At 40.4% G+C, this 27,514-nt stretch overlaps 1 protein-coding gene across 1 annotated transcript in view; it reads left to right on the top strand.

Annotated features, from left to right (window-relative positions):
• The window catches only part of LOC148022952 (NADH dehydrogenase [ubiquinone] flavoprotein 2, mitochondrial-like), a 44,653-nt gene that overhangs the window by 13,874 nt on the left and 3,265 nt on the right, over positions 1-27,514 (top strand). The window contains exons 4-5 of the mRNA XM_087695878.1: positions 2,913-3,029; positions 3,121-3,198. Coding sequence (XP_087552004.1) covers positions 2,913-3,029; positions 3,121-3,198 — 195 coding nt within the window. The remainder of the gene's footprint in view (positions 1-2,912; positions 3,030-3,120; positions 3,199-27,514) is intronic.

Raw genomic sequence — 27,514 nt, forward strand, 5'->3', positions numbered from 1 at the left:
CGGTGACGCAAGGTGGAAGATACTCAAGTGCAAGCCCGAATGCTAGAACAATGCACCTAAAGTAGAAGAGGAAGGGTGATTCTCCTTTGGCCACTTCGTCTTTATTGAAGAATAAGCTTATTTACAATGGGATTCTCCCAATCCCTTTCGGTATTCCAACTCCCCTTGCTGTGATAAATCACGAGCAAGTCTTTAATCTGATTTGCCCCTTGATTCGGGCAATCAATTGGCCTTCATCCGCTTTGATGGAAATGGAAAATGCCCAAATTCAATTTTTTGCTGGTCCCTCCACTTGAGTAGGCTAAAAACGGCTTCAGCCCTGTTCAATCCAAGTCTTGGAGCTTCCAATTTTTGGCACGATTCTTGAGGCTGCTGCTAAACCCTAATTCCTGCTACATATTAGGGTTTACAATAGAGAAATCTGAAATTTCTCAGTCTCCAAGTGTCCAAATGCTGAGATCTTCGGAGCAAGGCTGTGAAATGGCTGGGAGATGAGAGTGAAAGCTGTAGAGAGAGCAAATTTAGAGTTTTGTCGTGAAGAATGACTGAAAATCAGTCAAATGCAGCTGCTGCCCTGCCACAACAGCTTGTAGATGCAAAGAACTGAAGAAAATCAGTCATTTACAGCTGTTGCCTTGTCTCAACAGCTTGTAGATGTTGCCTCCTGCTGTTGATTGGTAGTTATTGCACTCGGGATTTGTCTCCCGTGGATGACACACATTGACACTTGACCTCCCTCAACTCGCTCCCACAAGAGCCATTGGATGTTGGACAGCTTTGCCCTTGAGTATTGTGTACATTCTTTCATTCATCTATAGCATTGATTCATTCACTTCAAAGTTCTCTTTCTTCTCTGTTTGTGTTTGTGTTTTTGCTTTAGGGTTTGTGTTTATTATGTTATTATCTGAGTTATTATGCTTCAATGGTGTTTGTACATTCTATGTTTTCTTTGTGCAAACCCTAGCATATTTTCATAGTGACAAGTAGCGGGACACTTGTAAGCTTGTGTGACCTTCCTTTTTGGGCTGAAAACTATCAAGAATAGAAACAATCAAATTTAATAAGAATTGCCAAAGCACAAAACTTATTATTTTTAGAATGTCAATACCTATTTTTTTAAGGACTAGTGTTTGCTCCTAAAATTTACTGATCTCCTTATATTGAGGGATCCCCCAATATGTGTATCTTTTGAAAACTCTTTTCGAGTACATTATAAAGACAATGTTGGAATCTTCATATGACTTTTCTATGCAAAGTATGTGTTTTTTAAGCTTTTAGTCTACATATGCACATTGTACAAACATTTCATGATCATGCCATGTGGATGATTATAACCGTCCATTTTGGCGAATCTAGCCTACACTTCAAGACATTAATTCTTTCTGTATGCGAGTTTGACATTGATATGTTGGAGTTTTGGTCACAACGTATAGATGGAAGTGTGTACTATCTTTTTTCTAACCCATTGTGTGGGTCCACCATAGCCTATGAACATTCATCAATGGCTAACTCTAATTCACTTTTCTAGATATATAGTAATGACAAAGGAAACAAATTTATTGAATAATTGACTATGCAAATAGCCTATGAACATTCATCATAGCCTATGAACATTCATCAATGGCTAACTCTAAGTCACTTTTCTAGATATATAGTAATGACAAAGGAAACAAATTTATTGAATAATTGACTATGCAAATATGTTAAAAGGATATACATTCTTTTTTTGTTGTGTTATGACAGTGGACAGTAGTCGTAGATGGCTGAGGCTGAAATTGTGATGGAGTGAATGAACTAATAAATAATAAATAAGCAGGAGTGAGGAATGATGTGAGAGTGCTGGGGGTGAACAGACAATAATATCCATGCCCTATTTATAGGCACATGAGTCGCTGAACTGTCTAGGGTGGCTCTTGACTTGTCTTGGGTGGTGCACTGATGCTAATTGATAATACAAATAAATCCCTTTTGGGGCTCTAAATGAAGATCAAAATAGGAATCATGTAATACAATGCACCTAATGACTTGATATGTCAACAACCGTACCATGGATCGCAATAGGTAAAAATAAATAATAGTTTGTGCCAAAATGGCATAAGTCATGCATGCTTAAGTGACCAGTCAGGAGATCTTTGTTGTTGGAAGATGATGGAATCTTGGTGTTATGTCATAATTGCTAAAAGTTTTCCTGCATACATAATTCATAAAAAGATTCATGACCTTTTCATTTGGGGAGATATCATCCAATCATGTGAATATGGGTTTTAAATGTACTAAAATGGACTTGAGCCACTTTTGCGTTCGACTACTTTGATGTTGACTTTAGATATGTCTGGCTCCATATCTAGGCCAGTTTTGCCCTCGTCCAGAGCCTATGGTTTTCTGGTCATGTTTAACTGGGCATTTTCCCCAGTTTGTCAGGTTAGCCATATTTCTGGCCCTACATGTTAGGTCAGCCAGGTTTTCGCATTCGAGCCAAATATTAGGCAGATCATATGCTCATATAATGGGTATTTCATGTTCACCGAAAAGTTGCCCTTCCTATGACTAGGCTAGCTTGGTGGCTCATCGTTAAACATCACTTTACATTAAGAAAAAGACAATAACACTTGTCAGAGCACTCCATCTTTATGGGATACAGCTAAAGACTGATGCAATCTCTAAAGACTTGCAAAGTACAAAGCCTATCAGGTACAAATTGTTCATGTTTGATCATAGTTTGAGGCCTTTTACCATAATAAGGATGTCTTGCATTTGGTCCCAAATTCCAGTATCACTTGTTATTTGTTTGCAGGTTTATAAGTTTGTGCAGTATTACCATTGGTATTGTCATTATTGAAATTATTCTTACTATTATTTTCTGTTGGGTTACAAACCACTGTGAACTGACAGCCTGCTAACTCAACTTGCAGGCTCGAGAATTAATGTCTCACTATCCAGCAAATTATAAGCAATCAGCAGTAATTCCTCTGCTGGATCTTGCCCAGCAGCAACATGGAGGTTGGTTGCCTATATCTGCAATGAACAAGGTGCTAATGCCTTTTTGTCAATACACAGTCGTTTGAATATCAATCAGTAGGCATGTAACTGAGATGCAATTTATTCTTTGTATGTATACAGGTAGCTGAGATTCTTGGGATGGCTCCTATTCGAGTGTATGAAGTGGCAACCTTCTATTCTATGTTCAACAGGACTAAAGTAAGTTACTTCTCTATTGGCTGGCCCACATTGAGATTTAACAGCTAAAAAACTAATTAAGCTGGGTGTGTCCTTGATCACTGTCTTTGCACTTGCAGCTGGATGCAAATTGTTCAGTTTAGGCTCACTGTAAGCGTTTTGATACTTTATAAGTTCATTGCCCTAGCATCCCATTGTTCATTGGAGCTTGGGCTTTTATGGATGCCTGTTATGGTCACCTCAACTTCAATGCTATTTGGCGGGCTAACAGGAAAGGTATGGTGCAGGGGTTGCCGGAGCTCCCTTCCAGATTTCCATCTATTTATCCTAGCTGTTTGAGGGACGACCAAAATTGGGTGCCTACGCCCAAGGTGTCTATCTGACAGGCTTCTACACTTTTGGAGCTTTTCCATACTGATTTGTGTGACCCCATGCACACTGCCTTGTTGGGCAAGGCCAAGTACCTAAAGCTATTGGCTGATGACTTTTGAGGTATATTTGGGCTTACTTGTTGGAGCTCAAATTTGAGGCCTTTTCCAGATTTTGTGATTGGAAAATTTTGTGGATACCTAGTCCATATCCAATGTTTGTGGAGTCCAAGCTGATCTCGGTGGAGGATTTGGATCTTATGAGTTTGACAGTTTTTTGGTTAACATGTCATTTGTATGGAGTTTGTGAATGTAGACACACCATTGAGAAGGTTTAGTGGAGGGACAGAATCAAACCATGTTGGAGATGGTCTGAGCACAAAGGGATGTCCCATACCCTTTGGGCTGAGGTTGTGGCGATGGTTATTCACATTCACAACAAACAGGTCATTGACTACTGGATTGCAGGATGTGACTTTCTATGAGGCCTTTGGGTGATAGCCCTCTGTTGCCCATTTCGTATGTTTGGGTATGATACCTACATACATGCAAAGAAATGCTCGAGCATTTAAATTACGAGGAGCTACCGTCTCAATGACCATGATTTGGCAAGGTAGTGGTGAGCCGGGATGTTTTGTTTGATAAAGATATTTCTTCTTTGGACCCTTCTTTTGATGGTGTCTCTACAGGTGGATTTTCTTCTTCTTGTTTTGGTACCCCTCTCCCACAATTATCCTTGAAGCTCTCCTCCCTCCAAGAATACCTATCCGTTACCCTATGTACATGCAAAGAAATATTCAAGCATTTAAATTAGGAGGAGCTACTATCTCAATGACCATGATTTTGGCAAGGTAGTGGTGAGCAAGGATGTTGTGTTGAAGTTCGTCACCTACCATTTACTGTTTGGGGATGGCTGTCCTCGAGCAGTCATTTCTCCTATTGATACCCAGGATCTTTAGAGACTGCCTAGATCGGGGCCTTGGAGGTTTAGCCATGACTTGGTGACGAGGCCTTTGAATTCCTTTCAGCATGGAGTTATGGAGCTAGTGGCTTCTCTCCCGAGGTGGAGTTAGGTTCTATAGTTCATCCCATCTATTGTTGCTTATTACAGGTTACCCTTTCAGGTGGACTTCTTGGATCTCTGCGATCCTCTTCTTCTTCATCGTATCTCTCTTCACTTCTCTTTCTTCGTCTCCTTTTGGGCCTACGAGAGGGTGTCGAGAAACCACTTCTTCAGTTCCCACACTTCATTTAGAGTTTCACATTGACTGTCCCAAAAAGGATTGGTGTTCACATTTTGGTCACTTTTTTAGTGGGTGTCTACACAGTGGTGTGTCACCCTAGACAGCTTATGCCTATAAATAGACAGCCACTTCATTCATTCTTCACTACTCCACACCCTCTCTTTAGTCATTCTTCACCACCTTCTTTGGTCACCGCCACCACTTTCCTTCTCTCACCAGCCCCTTCCACTACCCTCATACCCCTTTAGAAGGACATTGTGCTTCGTGGCTCGTGGCTGCCTTCACCCTTCCTCTTTTGCTTTAGGCGCCCTGTTCAACTGCAAGACTGTAAGACTCAAGTACAAATATAATATCGACATGGCACAACTGTCAACAGCCCAAGTGTCACAATGTCATCAATGATAATAATATCATATACAATGTACATGTGTCATGTATCATGAGACTCATGATAAGTAAACTAAATCAAAGATCATCATCATGACCTGAGGTTGCTCTAGCTACTCCTGAAGTGCTAGCCTCATCATCATGTGTACCATGAATTGCTGCATCTCCCTCAGCATCAATATGTGTCTCCTCTTCTTGTTGCATCTCCCACTCTGTGAATGGATCGGGCTTTGTTGTCATACTGTTACATAATATCCTCAAATTAGTACTAACGAATACTAGATCGTTTTCTCTCTCCACACCAAGACAGTTCCTCTTCTTTGAAGCAATGTGAGTATATGTATGCCACAATTGCTCCAAACAAGAGGAGCTAACTGACTAACTCAAAATACGGATGGCTAGTTGTTGCAACTTAGGACCATCCGAACCATAGTCCTCCCACCACAAAGCTACCCCAATCTTAAAGGGATTCTCCTGTGCATCTCCACAACCAAAAGAACCTCGAAAGGTTCTATAACATGAAAACTGATCTATGATCTTTCGTCTAGTGCCATGATCAAGCACTAGACGAGACAATATAAGTCTCCATGCATCCATAACCTCAGTGTCATTTTCCTGACCCTTGCCTTGGAACTCAGGATCCACAACAAATGCAACTGCATGTATGGGTGAGCTATAGGAGTTCCACCTCGTCACAACTAAATGGTGTATCTCCTCATACGCCTCATCATTTGGTGCCAATTCTTGCAACTTTTCATTCAGCCTATCCATAGTCTCATATACCTTGCCAATGCAAGGTTGCATAGCATCCTTAACCCTCAATATATGTACAATAGGTGATACCATAGCATCTATCCACTTTACATCATCCCAAAAAGTGGAGTTATTTACTTTCTCCAAGCATAAGATACCTGTAGGAGTATTTGCCAATGTTGATGAGGTAAACTCATCACTAAGAAATATCTGCCTCAAGGTACCACTGCATTCTCTTAATCTGCCTAGCATCAAGAAGTTAAAGGCAAATATGGAATATCAGAGTATTTTAAGAGTGTCTTCTTCGACCTCAAAGAGAAGTGATGGCGAAGAAACCGGTGATTCAAAACAAAGCTAACCATTTGAGCTCCTTGCTCTATGACATGTGCGATCCATGACAGGTTATCAATATCCTTTAGTAGGTTGTTTAAGCAATGAGCCATACAATATGAAACTGTGATATGCGGATAATATCCCTAGATAATAGCACGTGCTGCCCTATTTGCGGGCTTTCCATCTGTAACAAATCCCACAATATGCTCTGGGCCAATAAGCTCAATACCTGTAATCCACTCTGCTGCAAGTACATCTGCTGACTTTCCTGTCCCCGATGCATCATGCAAAGATATTAAATACATTTCCCCACGAGAATAAGCAACCATACCATGTATGGATTGCTTGCGTGTATCACTCCAACCACATCAACAATCAAGGAAACTCCATTTTTAGCCCACATGCTCTTTCTAGTCACTGCTGCTTGCTCAACAAGGCACTTTTCCTTGTCGAGCAAAGTGGTGCGTAAGGTCTCTGATGATGGAGGTACATACGAAGGACCATACTCACCAATCTTCTTGCACATCAATTTAAAATACTCTGACCTGGTTGCGCGAAATTGAATATGAAGGGCCATACTCACTAATCTTCTTGCACATCAATTTAAAATACTCTGACCTGGCTGCACGAAATTGAATGTGGTCATGATTAAAAAAACGTGCCACTGATGTATCCACCTCTTCCTTTTTCTTGGGATCCCAACTAGCATCAAACGTGCTCTGTCTACGTACAACATGTGGTGCTGTTAATACCATGATCGATGCAATGCCTACAATAGGTGTGGAGGTAGCACTTTTTGATACTGACCCTGCTCTAGATACATTTGATGGGGATGGTGTCACAAAAGTTGCAGGGTCAACTGCAACACGTTGTTGTCTAGATGCAAGATAAGCTTGTTGACCTGCTACACGGTCACGAAGCTCCCTTTGCTTCTCCAAGGTCACATTTGGACAAAACTGTACCTTTGAATTTGGCTCATGTAGGAGAGGAGCTTGGGCTTGATTATGCGTAAAACGGAACAAGTGGCAATTGGTATTCCATATTCTAATATTTAAGTAACTTTGAAAAATTGAAATCAATAAAAGTTCGAAATACAAATGCTCGACTCAATGGATTACCTTGTTTGCTCCGCTAGTTTGCTTGTATGGGCAAAGCTTGCAAGTCCATGGTCGATATCCTCCACCACTCAATGGGCGGTCAACATTTACTTCTTCCCACCATGACCAATCATCGGACCTTCTTCCTCGGCCACCAGCCTGACGAGCGGGGCTGGAAGATGAAGCCATTTCAGGCTGAAAATTAAAATAAAAATGGCTCGAGAGAAGTGAGAACTCGAGTCTCGAGAGAAGGGAGAAGGCTCAAGAGTCAAGACTCGCTCAAGAGTTGGGAGAGAAGGGAGAAGAAGAAGAGAAGAGGAGAAGAATGGAGAACTTGGAACTTGGAGAAGAAGGAAGACTCAAGAGAAGAGGAGAAGAAGGAAGAGAAGGGAGAATGTCCAAGGAAGAAGGAAGAAGAGAAGGGAGAAGTGAAGAGAAGGAAGGAGGAGGAAGAGAAGGAAGAAGAAAGAAGAGAGGAAGGGGGGACTGGCGGCTGGGACTGGCATGGGCCAACAGGGAAAAGAAGAGAAGGGAGAAGTGAAGAGAAGGAAGGAGGAGGAAGAGAAGGAAGAAGAAAGAAGAGAGGAAGGGGGGACTGGCGGCTGGGACTGGCATGGGCCAACAGGGAACGGGGGGCGCTATGCGGACTGGTCACGGGGGCAGGAACGGGCAGACGATCTCGGGCTGGAGCAGCACGCAGGAGGTGGGCAAAACGCGCAATCGTAGACGATTGGGTGGGAGCAGCGGCCGGCCGAAGGTAAGTGGGTGCCATGTGGCGTTCCATGTCTCGTTTCAGATAGGGAACGTTTCACCAATTCGAAACGTGTCCCACGACGGTTTTGTGCCGGGGATGGCGATTCCACGTGCTGGGGGGACCGTTCCGGCCGTTTCCTGTCACTATGCCCACGATAGACAATGCAACAGACATCTTCACAAAGCGTGTATCATTGTCTTCTATGCTTTAACACATTCATGTCCTTGGTTTGAAACCTCTTCGAAGATTTGAGAGGGGGTGCAAGCACTAGTGTGTCATGCTGTCATCTTCTTGTTGTGAGGTAAGTCAGAGTCTGACAAAGACATGGGAGCTTTGACATGCTCCAGGCACATGCATGCATTCAATGGAACATTTCAGTCTTTTTTCAGCCTGTTTTCACACTTTCACAACCTGATTTGGGTGCATTTGTGGGCAGCCACTTGTGGCTTATGGACAGTCCGTTCACAATTGGGTGACCAGACACAATATTGCGCTAGAAAAGGTAGATTACCAGTTAAAAAAGGCAAATTACAAGTGAGACCTTCATTAACTGTTTTAAACAGCCCCAAAACTCAACATTACCAAAGGTAGATTACCAGTTAAACAAGGCAAATTACAAGTGAGACCATTAACTTTTTTTTATACAGCCCCAAAACTCAACATTACCAAAGTTTTTGTCTCCCATAAGCAAAGATCCAAACTTTTGGGAGATCCACATCTATAAATAGGAAGCTACTCAGCCACTTGTTCTATTGTTTGGCAGATTCATCTTCAGCTGGTGCCTTGTTCCATTGCTGTCCACACCCATTTGGTGGATATCTTAGTTCGTGGTGCTGTCCATCAGCTAAGTGGCCCTGTTCAGCCTTCATCTATATCACTTCATTCATTTTCTGTGTTCATTGTCTCTGAGTTATCCTAACCCTAATTGTGTTCTTCTATTAGTGTGTGCTTTGTCATATGGTATTATTTGTGTTTTTGTGTTAGGGCATTTTTTCACAGTACCAGCACAAACCATGTTAGCAATAGTCAGAACGCACATAGGTTTTACAGCTTCGTAAGAAAATCAGGCTGCCTAGCTTAGCAAGTAGGTTGCTCAACAGGTCGCAATAGAAGACAAGTGGTGGAGACAACAAACACAAGGTTCAACTGTTGGAGCTCAGTTGGATGCAGTAGAAGTTCGAGGAGTTAGCATGAGAGTGTGATGGTTGGTGAGAGTCAGAGAGAGAGCAGAGTGAAAGTACGATGCGATATGAGTGTACCAACAATGTGTTGGTACACAAAGAATAAAATGTATTTATCCTTCTGGCACGTAAGGATGCATTTACATGTACAACTAAATAATGTGCGTGTACTATACACAGAGGTTAAATCGGGTCTTTATCTCAATAACCTCCCACTTAAAGGTCTGATGTGAACCTCTAACCAACTCCTATTAGTCGGATGCAATGCTCATGTTGAGCTTTGCTTAGAATTTTAGTGAGAACATTTGCAGGGTTGTCTTGTGTTTTGATCTCGGTCAATGTGATTTGATCATCTTCCAGAATCTGTTTGATGAAGTGATATCACACATCTATATGCTTTGTGCGTGAATGATACATGGCATTCTTAGCCAGATACACAGCACTCTGGCTATCACATCCCAAAACTGTAGTACCCATAGATATGTTGAGATCCTTTGCAAGTCTGCTCAACCATATAGCTTCCTAAGAAGCTTCAGTAGCTGATATGTATGCAGCTTCAGTGGTACTCAGTGCAATGACGGTTTGCAACCTGGAACACCAAGAAACATCCCCACCAGTAACTGTAAAGACATACTCGCTAGTGGACCTATGAGTGTCCAAGTCACTTGCCATGTCTGTATCACAATAACCCTGCAAACTAAGTGCACCCTGCCCATGGCAAATACACTTTCTTTGTGTACCCTTGAGCTATTGAAGAATACACTTGACAGCCTCCCAATGTGTTTTGCTAGGATTTGACATAAACTTGTTAACAACTCCCATTGCATGAGCAATGTTTGGACGAGTAGCAACCATAGCATACATAAGAGAGCCACAAGCTGATGCATAAGGGACTCCCTTCATAGCATTTGCTTCCATGTCATCTTTTGGGCTGTTGGCTTTGCTAAGCTTAAGATAAGGAGGTAAGGGTAACCCAAAAGGGTTAGCTTCAGCCATGTTAAATCTGTCCAGTACCTTTTCAATGTACTTTTCTTGAGATAAAAACAACAATTTCTGCATTCTATCTCTATGAATCCTCATGCCCAAAATATGCTTTGCATTCCCTAAATCTTTCATGGAGAAGGCTGATTTCAGCTGATTTTTGAGAGCATCCAAGCTAGTCTTTTTTTTCCCAGCTAGCAACATATCATCCACATACAAAACAAGTATGATGGGCCTGCCATTTGTATCCTGTTTCATGTACAAGCAATGATCTGCATGGCTGCGTGTAAACCCATGAGATAGCATAAAAGTGTCAAACTTTTTGTACCACTGCCGTGGTGCTTGCTTCAGCCCATATAGGCTGCGTTTTAGCTTACACACCGTCTGCTCTTTTCCAGGAACTACAAAGCCCTCGGGCTGTTTCATGTAGATTTCCTCATCAATGTCATCATGTAAGAAAGCTGTTTTTACATCCATTTGATACAACTGTAAGTCCAATACAACAGTGAGAACAAAAAGCACACGTAGAGTGGTCATCTTCACAACAGGTGAGAAGACCTCTTGGAAGTCAATCCCTTTCTTTTGTGCATACCCTTTTGCAACCAGTCTCACCTTGTACTTGGTTTTCCCATCAATTGTCTTTACTTTGTACACCCATTTGTTTGGAAGAGGCTTCCTTCCTTTCGGCAACGACACAAGATTCCAAGTATCATTTGCATATAGAGATTTAATCTCTTCTTGCATAGCTAGCTCCCACTTACTGTTGAACTCACATGACTTGGCCTCTTTGTATGTAAGAGGCTTACCCTCATATGTAAGCATCACATAATGCAAGGAGGGGTCAAACCTATGTGGTTGCATTCTTACGCGTGTAGACCTACATACCCAATGATCAACATTTTCAGGAATTGGGTCTACATTTGGAAGTTTATTATTTTCAGCATTTATTGGCTGTTGTAAGCCATTTTCAGCATGTTGTTCATGCTGTATAGTACCTTCATTTTCATTACCAGCACCTGCATTTTCATAATCAGCAAGCCTATCTTGCTGTCCATGACCTCCTTGTACTCCTATTTGCTGTCCATTATCATCTGGCTAAAAAATAACTGATTGATCATCACTTTCAGCCTGTGGTACAGCACCATGAGGCTCGTTTTTTGAAGTAATAGGTGGCTAAAAACTCTGAAATTTCACATTTTTCATATCTTCATTAGAGGCTAAAGTATCTTTCAGCAAATTTGCCTCATTAAACACAACATTACGGCTGCGAATAATTTTCTTGGACTGAGGTAACCACACTTTGTAGCCAAATTCACCCTCACCACCATAGGCCATGAAAATGCCTTTGGTGGATTTGGGTCAAGTTTGTTCCTCAGCTCATCTCTAACATGCACAAAAGCATCATAACCAAATATGCGTAAATGGTCATATGAGGCGGATTTGCCAGGCCAAATCTCCTCAGGGATGCCATTATTTAAGGACTTGTTTGGAGAGTGGTTGCAAATGTGAACCGCGGTTTTGAGTGCCTCTTTCCAAAATTCATGAGGGAGATTAGCAGTGGACAACATGCACTGCACTCTTTTACATAAAGTTCTATTATTTCTTTCAGCCACCCCATTTGAAGAAGGGTTGTAAGAAGCTATAAGCTCCCTCTTAATTCCATGCAAGTCACAAAAGGACTTGAATTCACTTGATGTGAACTCATCCCCATTATTAGTTCTCAAGCATTTCAGCTTTCTACTTGTCTTAGAGGTCACAAATGCATGAAAAGTTTTAAAAACAACAAACACTTCACTTTTCTTTTTCAACATGTATACCCAAATCTTCTTGGAATAATCATCAATAAATGAGACAAAATATGCAACACCACCCAACGATTTCACATGCGTACTACATACATCAGAATGCACTAAGTCCAAGACATTGGACTTACGAGAGACACTAGAGAAAAAGGAAAATTTTATTTGCTTTCCAAACTGATACTCATTACAAAAGTCGAAGTTTAGAGCATTTCCCATCAACCCTCTTTAGAGAGGTAAGGACATCAAGTCCTTTTTGGCTCATATGGCCTAATCTTTTATGCCATAACTCCAAGTAGCTGCAAATTTCAGCAACTGCAAGAAACTTGCCATTCAAGGCTTTACAATACAAACAATACAAAGTACCCTTCTTGGTTTCTTTTGCTGTAAACGCCCCGAACAACGTAGTATGCTTAATAATTGTGATATTCGCTTGTTTTCGAGATTTAATATAAAAGAGAATGAATACTTAAAGCTGAAAATAATAATTACTCACAAAATTACAGCCATGAATGTAAAAGTAATGGAGACAAGATTGAGGGTTGAAGATGGGCCAAACATCCCCCCCCCCTCGAAGGAATGTATTTCTGCTCAACCCAAGTCCCTTAGGGAAGAGCTCAGTTACAATCAACCTGAGAGTGAGGAGAAGTAATTCTCACTCTCACAAGATCATGCAAAGATGTACAAACACACATGCATTATCTACTATGCAATGATAAGAACTGATTTCTTTACAGTATGAGAGAAGAAAGAGGAGAAATCAGCCTTTCTCCATTGTTGATCAGCAGTACATGGATAGCGCTTGCTTCTTGTTGCTAAAGTGGAAGAAAGAGCTCGAGAAGGAGGTGCTGTAATGAATTTACAGGCTTGCTGTCCTGTAAAACAGCAGTGATAGAAGAGGGAATATGGATGAATTTGATAATGGAGAAGTGGGGGATGATGATGGGGATGGATGGGGCCAGTTTTTGGCTATCTGTGGGTGCTGTACATGAGTTTACAACAAATAAAAATGATGCTAAATGAAGAAAAACAAGCTCTTATTTATAGGAGAGGGAAAAGCTAGTACAAAAGGGGAAGGTGGAGTAGCACAAGACAAGTGTCCAGCCACATGTCATGAGATGTGACAAATGGTGGGACTCTTGGAAACTTGTGTGACAAGTGTCTTGACACTTGTCTCTTCTCTATGGCCTTTCTTTTTTGGACTGAATACTGTCAAGAATAGAAACAACCAAATTTAGTAAGCACAGTCAGAGTACAGAATTTACTATTTTTAGAACGACATTCCTATTTTTTTAGGACTAGCATTTTTAGGCTAATTCAAGGCTCCTAAAATTTAAGGACCTCCTAAAATTTAGGGACCCCCCAATATGGATGTTATATGAAAGCTTTTTCCGTGTACATCGCAAAAACGGTATCAAAATATTCATGTGACTTTTCTATGCAAAGAAATGTGCATTTCAAGCTTTCAGCCCACACATGCACATTGTACAAGCATTTCATGATCATGCCATCTTGTTGATTGTAACTGTTTGTTCTGGTGGATCTAGCCCACACTTCAAGGCATCAATCCTTTCTGTGTGTGAGTCTAACCCTGATATGCGTGAGTTCTAGTCACAGGCGCCCAATCGGGCCATATAGGTGGAAGTGCGAACTATCTTCTCTAACCCACCGGGTCCACCATAACCTGTGACCACTCATCAGTGGCCAGCTCCAATGCACTTTTCTTTATATCTAATTAGTGCAAAGGAAACAAATTTAATAAATCATTATATAGACAAATTAATGAAAAAGAATACAAATTCTGTTTCTATAGAGTTGTGAAAGCCCTCTGGCTTTTATTCAGCTGTCCTCAGCTGAAAAGCTTCTTGATATGGCTGAAGAATGTTTGAGTAATCCTTCATGAATTTTTCATCTACCCACTGTGCATGTGTTGTGGGTAGATTCTTGAATTTTAGTAAGAATTTTCGAGTCACAAGGCCACTTTTCGTGGTTCGATCCTTGTGAAACAAAATCTGTTCAGGTTCCAAGAGTTGCTCTGTTTCTTCAACATTTGGGGGATCTTCAGTAATGGGTTCCTTTGGTTCTGGTCCTATGTAAGGTTTTAGCAAACTTACATGAAAAGCATTGTGTATTTTCCAATGAGTAGGAAGCTCAAGTCGATAAGAAACTTCATTTATTTTCTCAATCACTTTGAAGGGTCCAAAGTATCTACTAGAGAGCTTTGGAAAAGATGAATTTTAACCGGAACCTTGTTTGAGCCTGCTTTTATCAAACTTTAGCGAGACATATTGACCTTTTCAAAAGCCAAAGGTCTTCTTCGTTTATCTGCTTGCTTCTTTTGTCGCTCTTGGGCAACTTTGATAGTGGCTCGAACTTGATCCATTGTTGTTTTTAAATCTGAAGCAAACTCATCAGCAGCAAAAATCTTATCTTTAGTGCGAATAATTGGAGGAGGAATCACTTTACCCTGTAATATTTCATTTGGAGCTTTCTTGTGGATGAGTGCACTGTATTGTTGTAAGCAAACTCCAATAATGGAAGATATTTCTCCCATTGTGACTTATGTTCACTAACATAAGCTTTCAACATATCCAAAAGAGTGAGATTCATCATCTCTGTTTGGCCGTCAGTTTGAGGATGAAAAGCTGAGGAGAACTTTAAAGTGGTTTCCAAATTCTCAAATAAAGCACGCCAAATGAAAAGACTTGCAGCTTGTGCGGATTTCAATGTTTTATGACATGGAATAAAATATGATTGCTTGTTGAATCGATCAATTATGACCCAAATCATATCATGACCTTGAGGTGTTCTTGGAATACCTGAGATGAAATCCATTGTGATAGATTCCCATGGATCTTTGGGCACCGGACGAGGTTGCAACAATCCTGGAGTCTTCTGCCTATCATACTTGGTTTTTGGGCATACTAGACAAGCCTCAATGAAGTTATGTGTATCTCTTCGTAATGTTGGCCAATAAAAGTAGCACTCAATTGCACTTAGAGTGGCTGCCCTCCCTCTATGCGCTGCATAAGGGGGTTCATGACTTTCTTTAAGCACCTTTTGTCGAGCAGGAAGAGTGACACAAAGGCGATTGTTCATGAAAAGGTAACCGTCTTTGATGGAATAATTTGGATGAGAATCCCTTGCTGTAAATTTGACCAAATTGCTGCAAAATCAGTATCTTCATCATAAGTATTCTTCATCGTTTGAAAATCTTCATGATGAGCCACTGTAATAGTTGCAATGCGAGGCACTCTAGAAAGTGCATCAGCAACTACATTTTGTTTCCCTGGAGTGTATATAATTTGAAAATGAAACATAGACAAGAAATTTTCCCATCTTGCATATTTCTCCTGCAAATGCTTTTGAGTCTTGAAATACTTCAAGCTCTGATGATAAGTTTTAATAAGGAATTCATTGCCTAAAAGATAATGTTTCCATATCTTCAAAGCGTGAACCACTGCTAAGAGCTCCTTTTCATAAATGTCATACATTTTCTCCATATCATTTAGACGGCGGCTTTCAAAGGCTACGGCATGGCCTTCTTGATTTAGCACTGCACCAATACAATCACCGCAAGCATTTGCTTTCACCACAAATGGTTTTACCAAATCTGGAATGATAAGAACAAGTCCAGAAGTAAGAGCTGTTTTCAGCCTTGTGAAGGCTGCCTTCTCTTTTTCCTTCCATTGGAAAGAGGTCTTCTTCTTTGTAAGGTCATGAAGTGGAAAAGCCATATGTGCAAAATGCTTGATGAAGCGGCGGTAATAAGAGCATAAGCCAAGAAACAATTGCACCTCATCTACATCATGAAGATGAGGCCATTCTTGGATTATCTTAATCTTTTCAGGATCCATCTGAATCCCTTCAGAAGAGATGACATGCCCAAGGTAATTTATTTTATGCATGAAAAATTCACTCTTTTTACTATTTACCAAGAGTTGATTTTGTTGAAGTAATTGTAGAACAATCTCCAAGTGCTGATAATGCTCCTCTTCATTCTTGCTAAAGACAAGAATATCATCAAAGAAAGTACCGACATATTGTCGATGCTTTCTAAAGATGCGCTCCATCATTCGATTAAAGGTGGCTGGTGCATTGGTTAATCCGAAAGGAACCACCAAGAATTCATAAAGACTGTATGAAGTGCGGAAAGCAGTTTTGTGTACATCTTGTGGTATTACCCTAATTTAATGATAACCACTCTTTAGATTGATGCGGCTGAAAACCTTTGAGCCTCCTAGACGATCCAAAATGTCGTCAATTTTGCGAATAGGAAACCGATTCTTCAGAGTGATTTTGTTGAGGACTTGATAATCAATGCACATCCTGAATGTGCCATCTTTCTTTTGAACAAGAAGAACTGGTGAACAGTCTCTGCGCACAAGCATACAATGCAATTTTTATAGTAACTATTCACCGACCTGTAGAATAGTGGCTGCACAGCATAAAACTGGGACGTTTCCTGAGTGCGTGCAGAAAACTTCCGCCTCCAAAACAGGCCCCGAAATGGCCTCAAATCAAAAAAACAGGGTCGCCAAGAGCTAAAGCTCTATCCCGCGGCATATACTGCCCTCTTGCTTCACCGAGAAGGGCGTCTCAACCTGAGACAATGCACTCCCGCACTTTCCGGCTGTGCTAAATGGTGAGCTACTTGGCCTAATTAGCCCACGGTTGAGTAGGTCTTCGACTTGCTTTCTGATTTCTTGTTGTTGAGGATGGCTCACATGGTATGGTGCTTTATTAGGAGGAGAACTGCCCGGAATAATATCAATATGATGGTCTTCTGGCCTTTCTGGGGAAGCTGATAAGGAAGATCTTCCGAAAAACAATCTTTATACTTTTCCAAGAGCTGAAGCCGCTCTTGGTTTTCATCATTCATATTGTCTTTTACATCAGTGACATAAAGCAAACAACATTGAACACAATCCTTAATTGCTCTAGAGACTTGCATATGGCTTACCATAGGTATAGTGTCTCCAGAAACTCCAGCTTGGATCTCATACTTCTTGCCTTTGCACAATGATAATGATTAAGAGCAGTGCGAAGTTTAAAATGCAAACCTCCTTGAAACTTCCTAAGCTTTTCCGAACTGCTGATCTTCTTGAAATGTTGAACCTTCAAAAGTAGCTCCCAAAATCTCTTGGTATAGTCACCAAGTGACTCATTTTTCCTTTGCCAAAGCCGATCCCATTCCATTTTTACATCTCTTTTGAAATGAACAGGAAGAAATTGGCTTTGCATCATGCGAACAAAGGACCGCCATGATTTTGGGGCAGCATGATCATATTTCAACCCCGTCCACCAAGTATGGGCTAAGTCGGTCAAATGTAAAGCTGCAAACTTAATCTTTTCTTTTTCTTTATACTTGTCACGACCATACAAAATTTGAAATTGACGAATAAACTTCAGAAGAAGATCAGGATTTCGGGAAACATCATACATACTGAACTTGATCTTTTTTTTAAGTTGAGATAGTGACTTAGTCTTCTTCTTCTTCTTATATCTTCGTCCATGCCCGGATCTTGAGGTTGAAGATGATGAAGCTTGATGGGGATGAAGATAGAGACGAGGGTGAAGAATGTCGATGCCTTTGACGATGATGAGGTCTTCCACGAGAAGGGTGTGACTCTTCGTCACTAGAAGAGGGTCCATCAGAGTAGGCGCCAGATGACTTTGAAGAAGAGGATGAGCTTCGACGCGATCTCTTTCTTTGTCTTGAAGTAGAATGTGACTGCCTCTTAGAAGTAGTTGGACTTCTTGATCGGCTCCTTTCATTGGTATGGCTTTGTCTCCTTGAAGCAGATGGGCTTCTTTCCTTGAATTCTTTGGGATTCTCAATTTTTCTAGTTTGAGAAGTTGCTCACGAATTTGTTGATTCTCCTCTCTAAGACTTTGAATGGCTTAAAGGATAGCACTCGACTGATCCATTGAGACTCTAAGAAAAATATGCTCAAGCACTCAATGCAAGGGCTGAAAACAAACAAACTTATAATTGTAAGCACTACCAGTGTTGGGGTGAGGACCGAGCCAAAGCTTTGATACCACTGTAAACGCCCCAAACAACGTAGTATGCTTAACAATTGTGATATTCGCTTGTTTTCGAGATTTAATATAAAAGAGAATGAACACTTAAAGCTGAAAATGAAAATTACTCACAAAATTACAGCCATGAATGTAAAAGTAATGGAGACAAGATTGAGGGTTGAAGATGGGCCCAACACCTCCCCCCCCCCCCCCCCTCCGCCCCCCCCCTCTCGAAGGAATGTATTTCTGCTCAACCCAAGTTCCTTAGGGAAGAGCTCAGTTACAATCAACCTGAGAGTGAGGAGAAGTAATTCTCACTCTCACAAGATCATGCAAAGATGTACAAACACACATGCATTATCTACTATGCAATGATAAGAACTGATTTCTTTACAGTATGAGAGAAGAAAGAGGGGAAATCAGCCTTTCTCCATTGTTGATCAGCAGTACATGGATAGCGCTTGCTTCTTGTTGCTAAAATGGAAGAAAGAGCTCGAGAAGGAGGTGCTGTAATGAATTTACAGGCTTGCTGTCCTGTAAAACAGCAGTGATAGAAGAGGGAATATGGATGAATTTGAGAATGGAGAAGTGGGGGATGATGATGGGGATGGATGGGGCCAGTTTTTGGCTATCTGTGGGTGCTGTACATAAGTTTACAACAAATAAAAATGATGCTGAATGAAGAAAAACGAGCTCTTATTTATAGGAGAGGGAAAAACTAGTACAAAAGGGGAAAGTGGAGTAGCACAAGACAAGTGTCCAGCCACATGCCATGAGATGTGACAAATGGTGGGACTCTTGGAAACTTGTGTGACAAGTGTCTTGACACTTGTCTCTTCTCTATGGCCTTTCTTTTTTGGACTGAATACTGTCAAGAATAGAAACAACCAAATTTAGTAAGCACAGTCAGAGTACAGAATTTACTATTTTTAGAATGACATCCCTATTTTTTTAGGACTAGCATTTTTAGGCTAATTCAAGGCTCCTAAAATTTAAGGAGCTCCTAAAATTTAGGGACCCCCCAATATAGGTGTCATATGAAAGCTTTTTCCGTGTACATCGCCAAAACGGTATCAGAATATTCATGTGACTTTCCTATGCAAAGAAATGTGCATTTCAAGCTTTCAGCCCACATATGCACATTGTACAAGCATTTCATGATCATGCCATCTTGTTGATTGTAACTGTTTGTTCTGGCGGATCTAGCCCACACTTCAAGGCATCAATCCTTTCTGTGTGTGAGTCTAACCCTGATATGCGTGAGTTCTAGTCACAGGCGCCCAATCGGGCCATATAGGTGGAAGTGTGAACTATCTTTTCTCTAACCCACCATGTGGGTCCACCATAACCTGTGACCACTCATCAGTAGCCAACTCCAATGCACTTTTCTTTATATCTAATTAGTGCAAAGGAAACAAATTTAATAAATCATTATGTAGACAAATTTTGAAAAAGGATACAAATTCTGTTTCTATAGAGTTGTGACATTTGCAATTAACATGAAACCCTTTTTCACTTTTCACAAACCACCACCAAACAATGTAGTGTAACCATGCAAGTCAAGCTGACCAACAGATAGTAAACTCTTTTTAATGGCAGATATATATCTGACATCTTTCAACACAAGCTCTTACCCATTGTCTAAAGACAAGTGTACAGTGCCAATCCCATCAATGCTGTAAGCATGGTTATTTCCAAGATACACCTTTCCATAACTGCGTGCATTGAACATAGCAAAACACTCCAAGCAAGGAGCTACATGGAAAGAGACACCAGAGCCTACAATCCAAGTCCAAGTGACACCATCATCAACTGACAGAAGTGCATCAATCACATCAGTCTTGGTAATCTGCATGTCTTGCATGTGACATACAAGGGCATCATAATCGATTGCACATAATACATTAGCCTCTGTATCTGAAAGCTCCTCTATGACCACACTAGAGGCCACATTGGCCTTTTCCTTGCCTTTGGTTGCCTCAAACGCATCCGTCTTATTATCCTCCTTTTTATCTCCTGTATTTTTCTCTCTCTCTTTTTTCATCTTGTAATACCTACAATCAGGTTTCTTGTGGCCCTTTCTACCACAGTGATAGCAAGTAATGTCACTCTTTTCCTTTCCTTTGCTCTTGCTCCTATTTCTCTGTCCTGCATTTGCATTTTTCTTTTCAGCCTTGCCTCTTACATTATAAGCTGAGTTGCTACCTTCCCCACTAGACAAACATCTAATTTCTTCATTCAAGATAAAACCCCTTACCCCATCATATGAGAGGTTGGGGTTATTGCTAAGTGAAACCACCAAGGTCTTTCAAGAGTCAGGCAGTGTCATGATAAAAAAAATGGCCCTCAACTTATCATGAAAGTCCAAATTTGCATCTTTGAGCTGATTTAAAATCCTTGTAAATGCACTCAAGTGCACTCAAGTGCTCAGTTGCAGGCTTTGACTCATCCAGTCTCATATTTACCAACTTGCGCATTAAATGCACTTGATTAAAAGGTGTGGTGATCTCATAGGTAGTTTTCAGCTTCTCCCATATTGCATAACCTGTATCTAAACCCTTAAATGTCTGTCAAGATGTAACCAGCCTTCCTTTCGTGGATGGGTGGTAAATCCTTGATTACAACTTAATTACAACAGAAAACAATTAATGCAAATCTGAAAATCTGGGATCTGAACCTTGGTCGCCTGGGTGAAAGCTAGATATCCTAATTGGACTAGATGACAATGGAACCATATAACCAGCCTGCCTTTCGTGGATGGGTGGTAAATCCCCGATTTGCATTAATTGTTTGCTGCTGTAATTAAGTTGTAATCAGGGATTTACCACCCATCCACGGAAGGCAGGCTAGTTACACAAGATGTCATCAGTGACACCCATCTTTATGTAAGCCACAGCCTTTTTATTCACTTTGGCCTAATCTACATCAGACATTAGTGCAGGTTTATCTTCTTGCAAAGCATCCTCACAATCCTTCAGGAACAAAATGCCTTGCATATGGTCTTTTCAAAGGTCAAAGCCATGACCATCAAACTGTTTGATTTCCATCAAACTCTTGATGCTTGAATTGAAAGAAGTTGCAGCCATTTTATCACGAACACAAGAGTAAATGCCCGTGAAATGCAAAAGCACAAGATGAACTAGCAAACACTCTGCTGTTCTTCCTCAACTAGAAATTAGTCTCTGTTGTTTGTACATGAAGCAACCACCACACATGCAAAAATGCAGAAATTTACCAAATTTTGCACAAATCCCCAAAATTTCAGGTCCAAAATTGCATAAATGTCAGCCAATCTGACCCAATTGAGCAAAATTTTGCCAATACATGAAAAGCCCCAATTTTCTAGGATCCAATGTTAAGAAATTTTACTTAAAAGAGCAAAATTGGCAAAATTCGCAATTTAATTGAGGTCATCATATGCAGTGTTTGCAATTTTTGACCTGAATATCACTGCCAAGCATAGACAAGGTCATATCGTTGACCCGCTAGCTTGTCACGTCAGTCACGCGACCTGGCCGGTCGCCTTTGTCCAGTCGCGTGCTTGCAGCCCGCACTGTCCTGTCCTACTTGACACGTTGTCCCTGCGGCTGCGTTGTCACCGTATGCCACAATTGTTGCCCTATTGCATCCTGTCACATGTTGGTGGAGCGACTAGCATCTATTGACTGTCGTGTAGTCTATCTACAACCCACTCTAAGCTGAGAGCTCGAGACTCTTGCTCGACTGACTTTTGCCTCGAGGTTTGATCTCGGGAAGGGTGCACTTTGTGCTTTGATACCAATTGTTGGAGCTGGATGCAACAAAAGTTGGAGGAGCGAGCGTGAGAGTGTGATGGTTGGTGAGAGAGTCAAAGAGAGAGCAGAGTGAAAGTACGATGCGATATGAGTGTACCAACATTGTGTTGGTACGCAAAGAATAAAATGTATTTATACTTAGGGCATGTAAGGATGCATTCACATGTAAAGCTAAATAATGTGCGTGTACTATACATAGAGGTTAAACCAGGCCTTTATCCCAATATCAACAACTCTCACAGTAGAAAATGCAGCACTTTTGAGACGTGAAACAGTTAGTTAGAGCAACATACAAAGGCATATAACCAGTAATATAAGTGTGCTTGGGTTTTGAAGGTGTTGGATGGATCTTGGTTTATTTAGATGTTTGAGGTTTATATCTTGGGATTGGTAGAATGTGTACCATCACGAATTTGAATTCGATAGATTATCATAGCATAAAGATCTAAAGATATGGTATGTGATGTTTTATTGCAATGTGAATCCTTGAGCACATATCTCTAGGTCAAGTTGCACTCTTGAGAATAGTGCTTATGAATGTTTGGGTGCTTAGCATCATTAGGGAAGAAGCAAAGATCATGTCTTTGTAGTCATAGATTGAGGTGACTATGAAACATTTCCCCGTGAAACATTTTGTTTTAACATGAAATGTTTCATCCTTGACTTGTTGCATTTCAGCATGAAACCTTTCACCTTTGGATTGTTCTTGAAATGAAATACCGCATGAAACAACATTATAGTGCATTTACAATACATATATTCAGTAATTCTTTAATAGATAATTTCTTTTATTGGAGTAATGTGATAGGCAAAACATTGCATGTTGAAGCCTTTTTATTAGTAATATGTGTTTTGTCTTTCACCCCCTAATGAAACACATTGCAAATTTCTGTGGTTACTATGGTTTGAACTACTCTCCATGGGGATACATACATCTATTTTGCCGTGAGCTCATTGGTGAATGCAAGGAGGCATTACAACTAGATGCATTGAGGTCCTATCTATGGACTATTATGTTTTGGTGTCTTGCTTGGATGAGGTGAAATCTCCATTGAATACATGGTGGATGTGCACATTCTTATGCTTATATGGAGCATGCAATGATAGCAAACCACAAGACTTTGAGAGAGATGTCATGCCAGTAAAGCCTTATGAAGGCATGATGAGTATGCTATTAAGTAAGTGGACCATAATAGCATGCGATTGACTTATATCGCAATGTGGCTGAAGTTGCAATTGGGGCTGATCTAAACTTAAGTGGATGAGGATTGTGAGGCCAATGCTAATGTGGAAGTGATAGGGTCGTCATTGCAGTGAAAGCCTTAAAGCTTTTGATAAAGCCTTGATTGAGACTTATGACCGTAAAAGAGATGCGATTGTCTTTGTCATGGGCATATGATTTATCATTGGAACTCTCTTCTGGTTAGTCCATCAATGTGCATGAGTTTTGCAGGATATAGGTAGGTTCATTAGTAATTAAGGTTCCACGAGTTAAAAAAACAAAAATTCAACAATAAGAAAGCAAATCAAATATTCGAGTTAGAATGCCTTTGCACTTGGACACAAAGAAAGATTTGTCCCAAAGGCTACAGGTTGCTTGGCTGATGGATGTTTAGAGCATACCACACATTGAGATATCCAGCAGTAGAGGTGTGGGCAATAGTGGAGAAGTGGATGCTAGCTAATGATTGACGATAGACTAATTAGGGATATCAATTGACTATGCATTCCATCTATTTATAGGTGAGGAGCCAACCAAAATTTGTGTATTGCTTATGAGACACTTAAATTGTTATATCATTATATGATTTGGCATTGTTTGAATGAGCAAATTAAGGTTTAATGTGTAATGTACATTTTTTAGCTTACTAAGTTACCAATTGTTTCTGTTGTAGGATATTGGCTAGTCACTGATTCACTTGGCTATTTATAGTCTTAGTTGACACTAAAATGAACTCTAATTCTGGTACCCCTAGCTCTTCGCTGTGAAGATATGTTAGGTTTTGCACCAAGGAAACACAACATGTACAACCAAGATTGAAACACAAAGACTCAGACAGAGACAAGCAAAACTCAAACCCTAAACGCAAAACGCAAAACTCAAACACAGAGAGAAAAAACTCTGAAGTGAACGAATGCTGTAAATGAATGTAAGAGTGTATAGAATACCCAAGGGTAGAGCAATGCAATGTTGGAGAGTGACGTCCACTGGAGACAGATCCCAAGTATTACAGTCTCTAACCACCAGTTGTCGGAGATGAGAGAGTGCTGAATAGTGAAGGGCAGTAGGTTGGCAGTAGGTTGGTTGCCAAAAGTTAAAACACAGGAGTTGGAGACTGAAATTTGGTAAACGTAGCAGTGTACCATTAGAGAAGGCTGAAAATTGGTTATTGGAGGCAAAGAACTGTGTCAGGCAACTGTAAACGCCCCGAACAACGTAGTATGCTTAACAATTATGATATTCGCTTGTTTTTGAGATTTAATATAAAAGAGAATGAACACTTAAAGCTGAAAATGAAAATTACTCACAAAATTACAGCCATGAAAATGTAAAAGTAATGGAGACAAGATTGAGGGTTGAAGATGGGCAAACCCCCCCCGAAGGAATGTATTTCTGCTCAACCTAAGTCCCTTAGGGAAGAGCTCAGTTACAATCAACCTGAGAGTGAGGAGAAGTAATTCTCACTCTCACAAGATCATGCAAAGATGTACAAACACACATGCATTATCTATTATGCAATGATAAGAACTGATTTCTTTACAATATGAGAGAAGAAAGAGGGGAAATCAGCCTTTCTCCATCGTTGAATAGTAGTACATGGATAGGGCTTGCTTCTTGTTGCTAAAATGGAAGAAAGAGCTTGAGAAGGAGGTGCTGTAATGAATTTACAGGCTTGCTGTCCTGTAAAACAGCAGTGATAGAAGAGGGAATATGGAGAAATTTGATAATGGAGAAGTGGGAAATGATGATGGGGATGGATGGGGCCAGTTTCTGGCTATTTGGGGGTGCTGTACATGAGTATACAGCAAAGAAAAATGATGCTGAATGAAGAAAAACGAGCTCTTATTTATAGGAGAGGGAAGAGCTAGTACAAAAGGGGAAAGTAGAGTAGCACAAGACAAGTGTCCAGCCACATGTCATGAGATGTGACAAGTGGTGGGACACTTGGAAACTTGTGTGACAAGTGTTTTGACACTTGTCTCTTCTCTATGGCCTTCCTTTTTGGGCTGAATACTGTCAAGAATAGAAACAACCAAATTTAGTAAGCACAGTCAGAGTACAGAACTTACTATTTTTAGAATGACATCCCTATTTTTTAGGACTAGCATTTTTAGGCTAATTCGAGGCTCCTAAAATTTAGGGACCCCCCCAATATGGGTGTCATATGAAAACTTTTTCTGCGTACATCGCAAAAACGGTATCAGAATCTTCATGTGACTTTCCTATGCAAAGAAATGTGCATTTCAAGCTTTCAGCCCACACATGCACATTATACAAGCATTTCATGATCATTCCATCTTGTTGATTGTAACTGTCTGTTCTGGTGGATCTAGCCCACACTTCAAGGCATCAATCTTTTCTGTGTGCAAGTCTAACCGTGATATGCGTGAGTTCTGGTCACAGGCGCCCAATCGGCCATATAGGTGGAAGTGTGAACTATCTTTTCTCTAACCCACCGTGTGGATCCACCATAGCCTGTGAACACTCATCAGTGGCCAGCTCCAATGCACTTTTCTTTATATGTAATTAGTGCAAAGGAAATAAATTTAATAAATCATTATATAGACAAATTAATGAAAAAGAATACAAATTCTGATTCTATAGAGTTGTGACAGCAACAATAAGGGAGGTGTGTACTGATGCAAGTAGCTTGTTGGACAACAAAAACGTAGGTACTGTAACACTTGCGCCGTGGGAGGGATAGCAGCAGGCTGTCGCGTGGCATTAGATGTTGAAAACGTAAGCTTATCACGTACTATGATGATGCAATAGATGGAGATATCCAAACAACAAGGCAATGGTTGAAAATAGGCCACCTAAGGTTGGATAGTGATAGATTGGAGTCAGTGATGGTTGGACAATAGATGGTAGGTGGCTGATGGTTAAAATCTATACAGTAGAGCGAGAAACTTGCACAAAAGGATGAGGTTGAATGGTGGGCGACTTGTCTATTTATAGATTTGAAGGGTGTTCCAAAAAATTAGGGTTTTGGGGGACTATTAAAATTTGAAACTCTCTCGAACAGGGCACTAAATTTACATTTTTCATTAATTGTGTTTTGGGGTTGTTTAAAGATGCTAATCAGTTGTAAACCGTGTTTTACCTCAACATTGGCATGGTGGCCATTGCACTAGCAATAAAAGATTTGACATAGAGAAATGTAGTGGACTAGTGTATAGGCTATGTGGTACAAGGACAAGGCAAAAGGAATAATATACAATATGAAACTTTCATTAATTGAAAGTTTGCAACTTAGGTTCAATAATCATTTGAAAGTTTTGCCTAGTAAGTAGTCCACTTAAGCTATAAAACACCAAGGCATTAATTAGCCTTTAATAAAAAACAAGATTGGATTAAGGAGCAGCTAGTTACTCATTCATAAAGCTCATCTTGGCTATTTGGGGTCTCTCTCTCTCTCTCTCATTTGAGAATCACAAGTTTTGGAGACATCCATTCTTTTGTTCTTTGCTACAGAAATTGCAGTTTCCAGCCATGCAACATAAGTTGACGACGTGTATGGAGTCAAGATAGCAGCTAGTCTTCTCCTTTCCGCTTGGGAAATCCATCATGTAGCTTTATAAAAACACAGAAAAAAGGGTATGCCTTTGTTTTTGACCTAATTCTCATTAAAACAAGTTATTACAGCATTATAGGCTAAGGTCCTCTCTTCTGCTTTGAGATTAAGTCGCATGGGGATCATATAGGACAATTGTCAAAGCAAATGCTCCATGAAGTTGGGATCAAAGATTGGCTATTAGTTTTAGGTTTTGGCAAGCTGAAGTATTCATGTGCATTTTTGAACACTCTACAATTGGTTGGAAGCCAAGATTGAAGCCAACAAGGTCATTGTGCATTTGTAGATCAGTTTTTCAGTGTGAAAGGACTTTGATGTGGCCATTCTATTGCAATAAATGCATGGGAAAATTAGGGGAATGCAAGGTAGTACCTCATTGAATGCATATTACAATGATCATAGCAATTGCCCTTTGTTTTTGGGCATAAATTAAATGCTGATTTGTTGTGGCAGCAATGCAGATTTAAAGTTTGACAGTGAATAGGATGTGCAAACGTGAGGGCAAAGCGATGCATGAATAGGATTGAGGTTTTGTACAATAGATTAGATCGCTTTGGAACTGATACATACATAATTTATACATTGTTTGCAATGTGCAACCGTGTGGGACCAGCTTTGCACCTTGAATGTCACTTTTGCAAGTCATTGGACTATGAACATTATGTATTCATATGCATTACACTTGTTAGAGTATGAGTGGACAAATATGTCATGCATTTGGTCAAGGTTGGTGAGATCAATTGATAACACCACGCTGGAGACTAGTCTGGGCTGATTCAAGAGCAAGGCACATGGGAGTCATTGGCATTAAGAGAGTGCTGGT

Source organism: Lygodium microphyllum, chromosome 16, assembly GCF_053477565.2.
Source record: "Lygodium microphyllum isolate KBCC chromosome 16, Lygodium_microphyllum_v1.1.10, whole genome shotgun sequence".
In the NCBI taxonomy this organism is placed as follows: domain Eukaryota; kingdom Viridiplantae; phylum Streptophyta; class Polypodiopsida; order Schizaeales; family Lygodiaceae; genus Lygodium; species Lygodium microphyllum.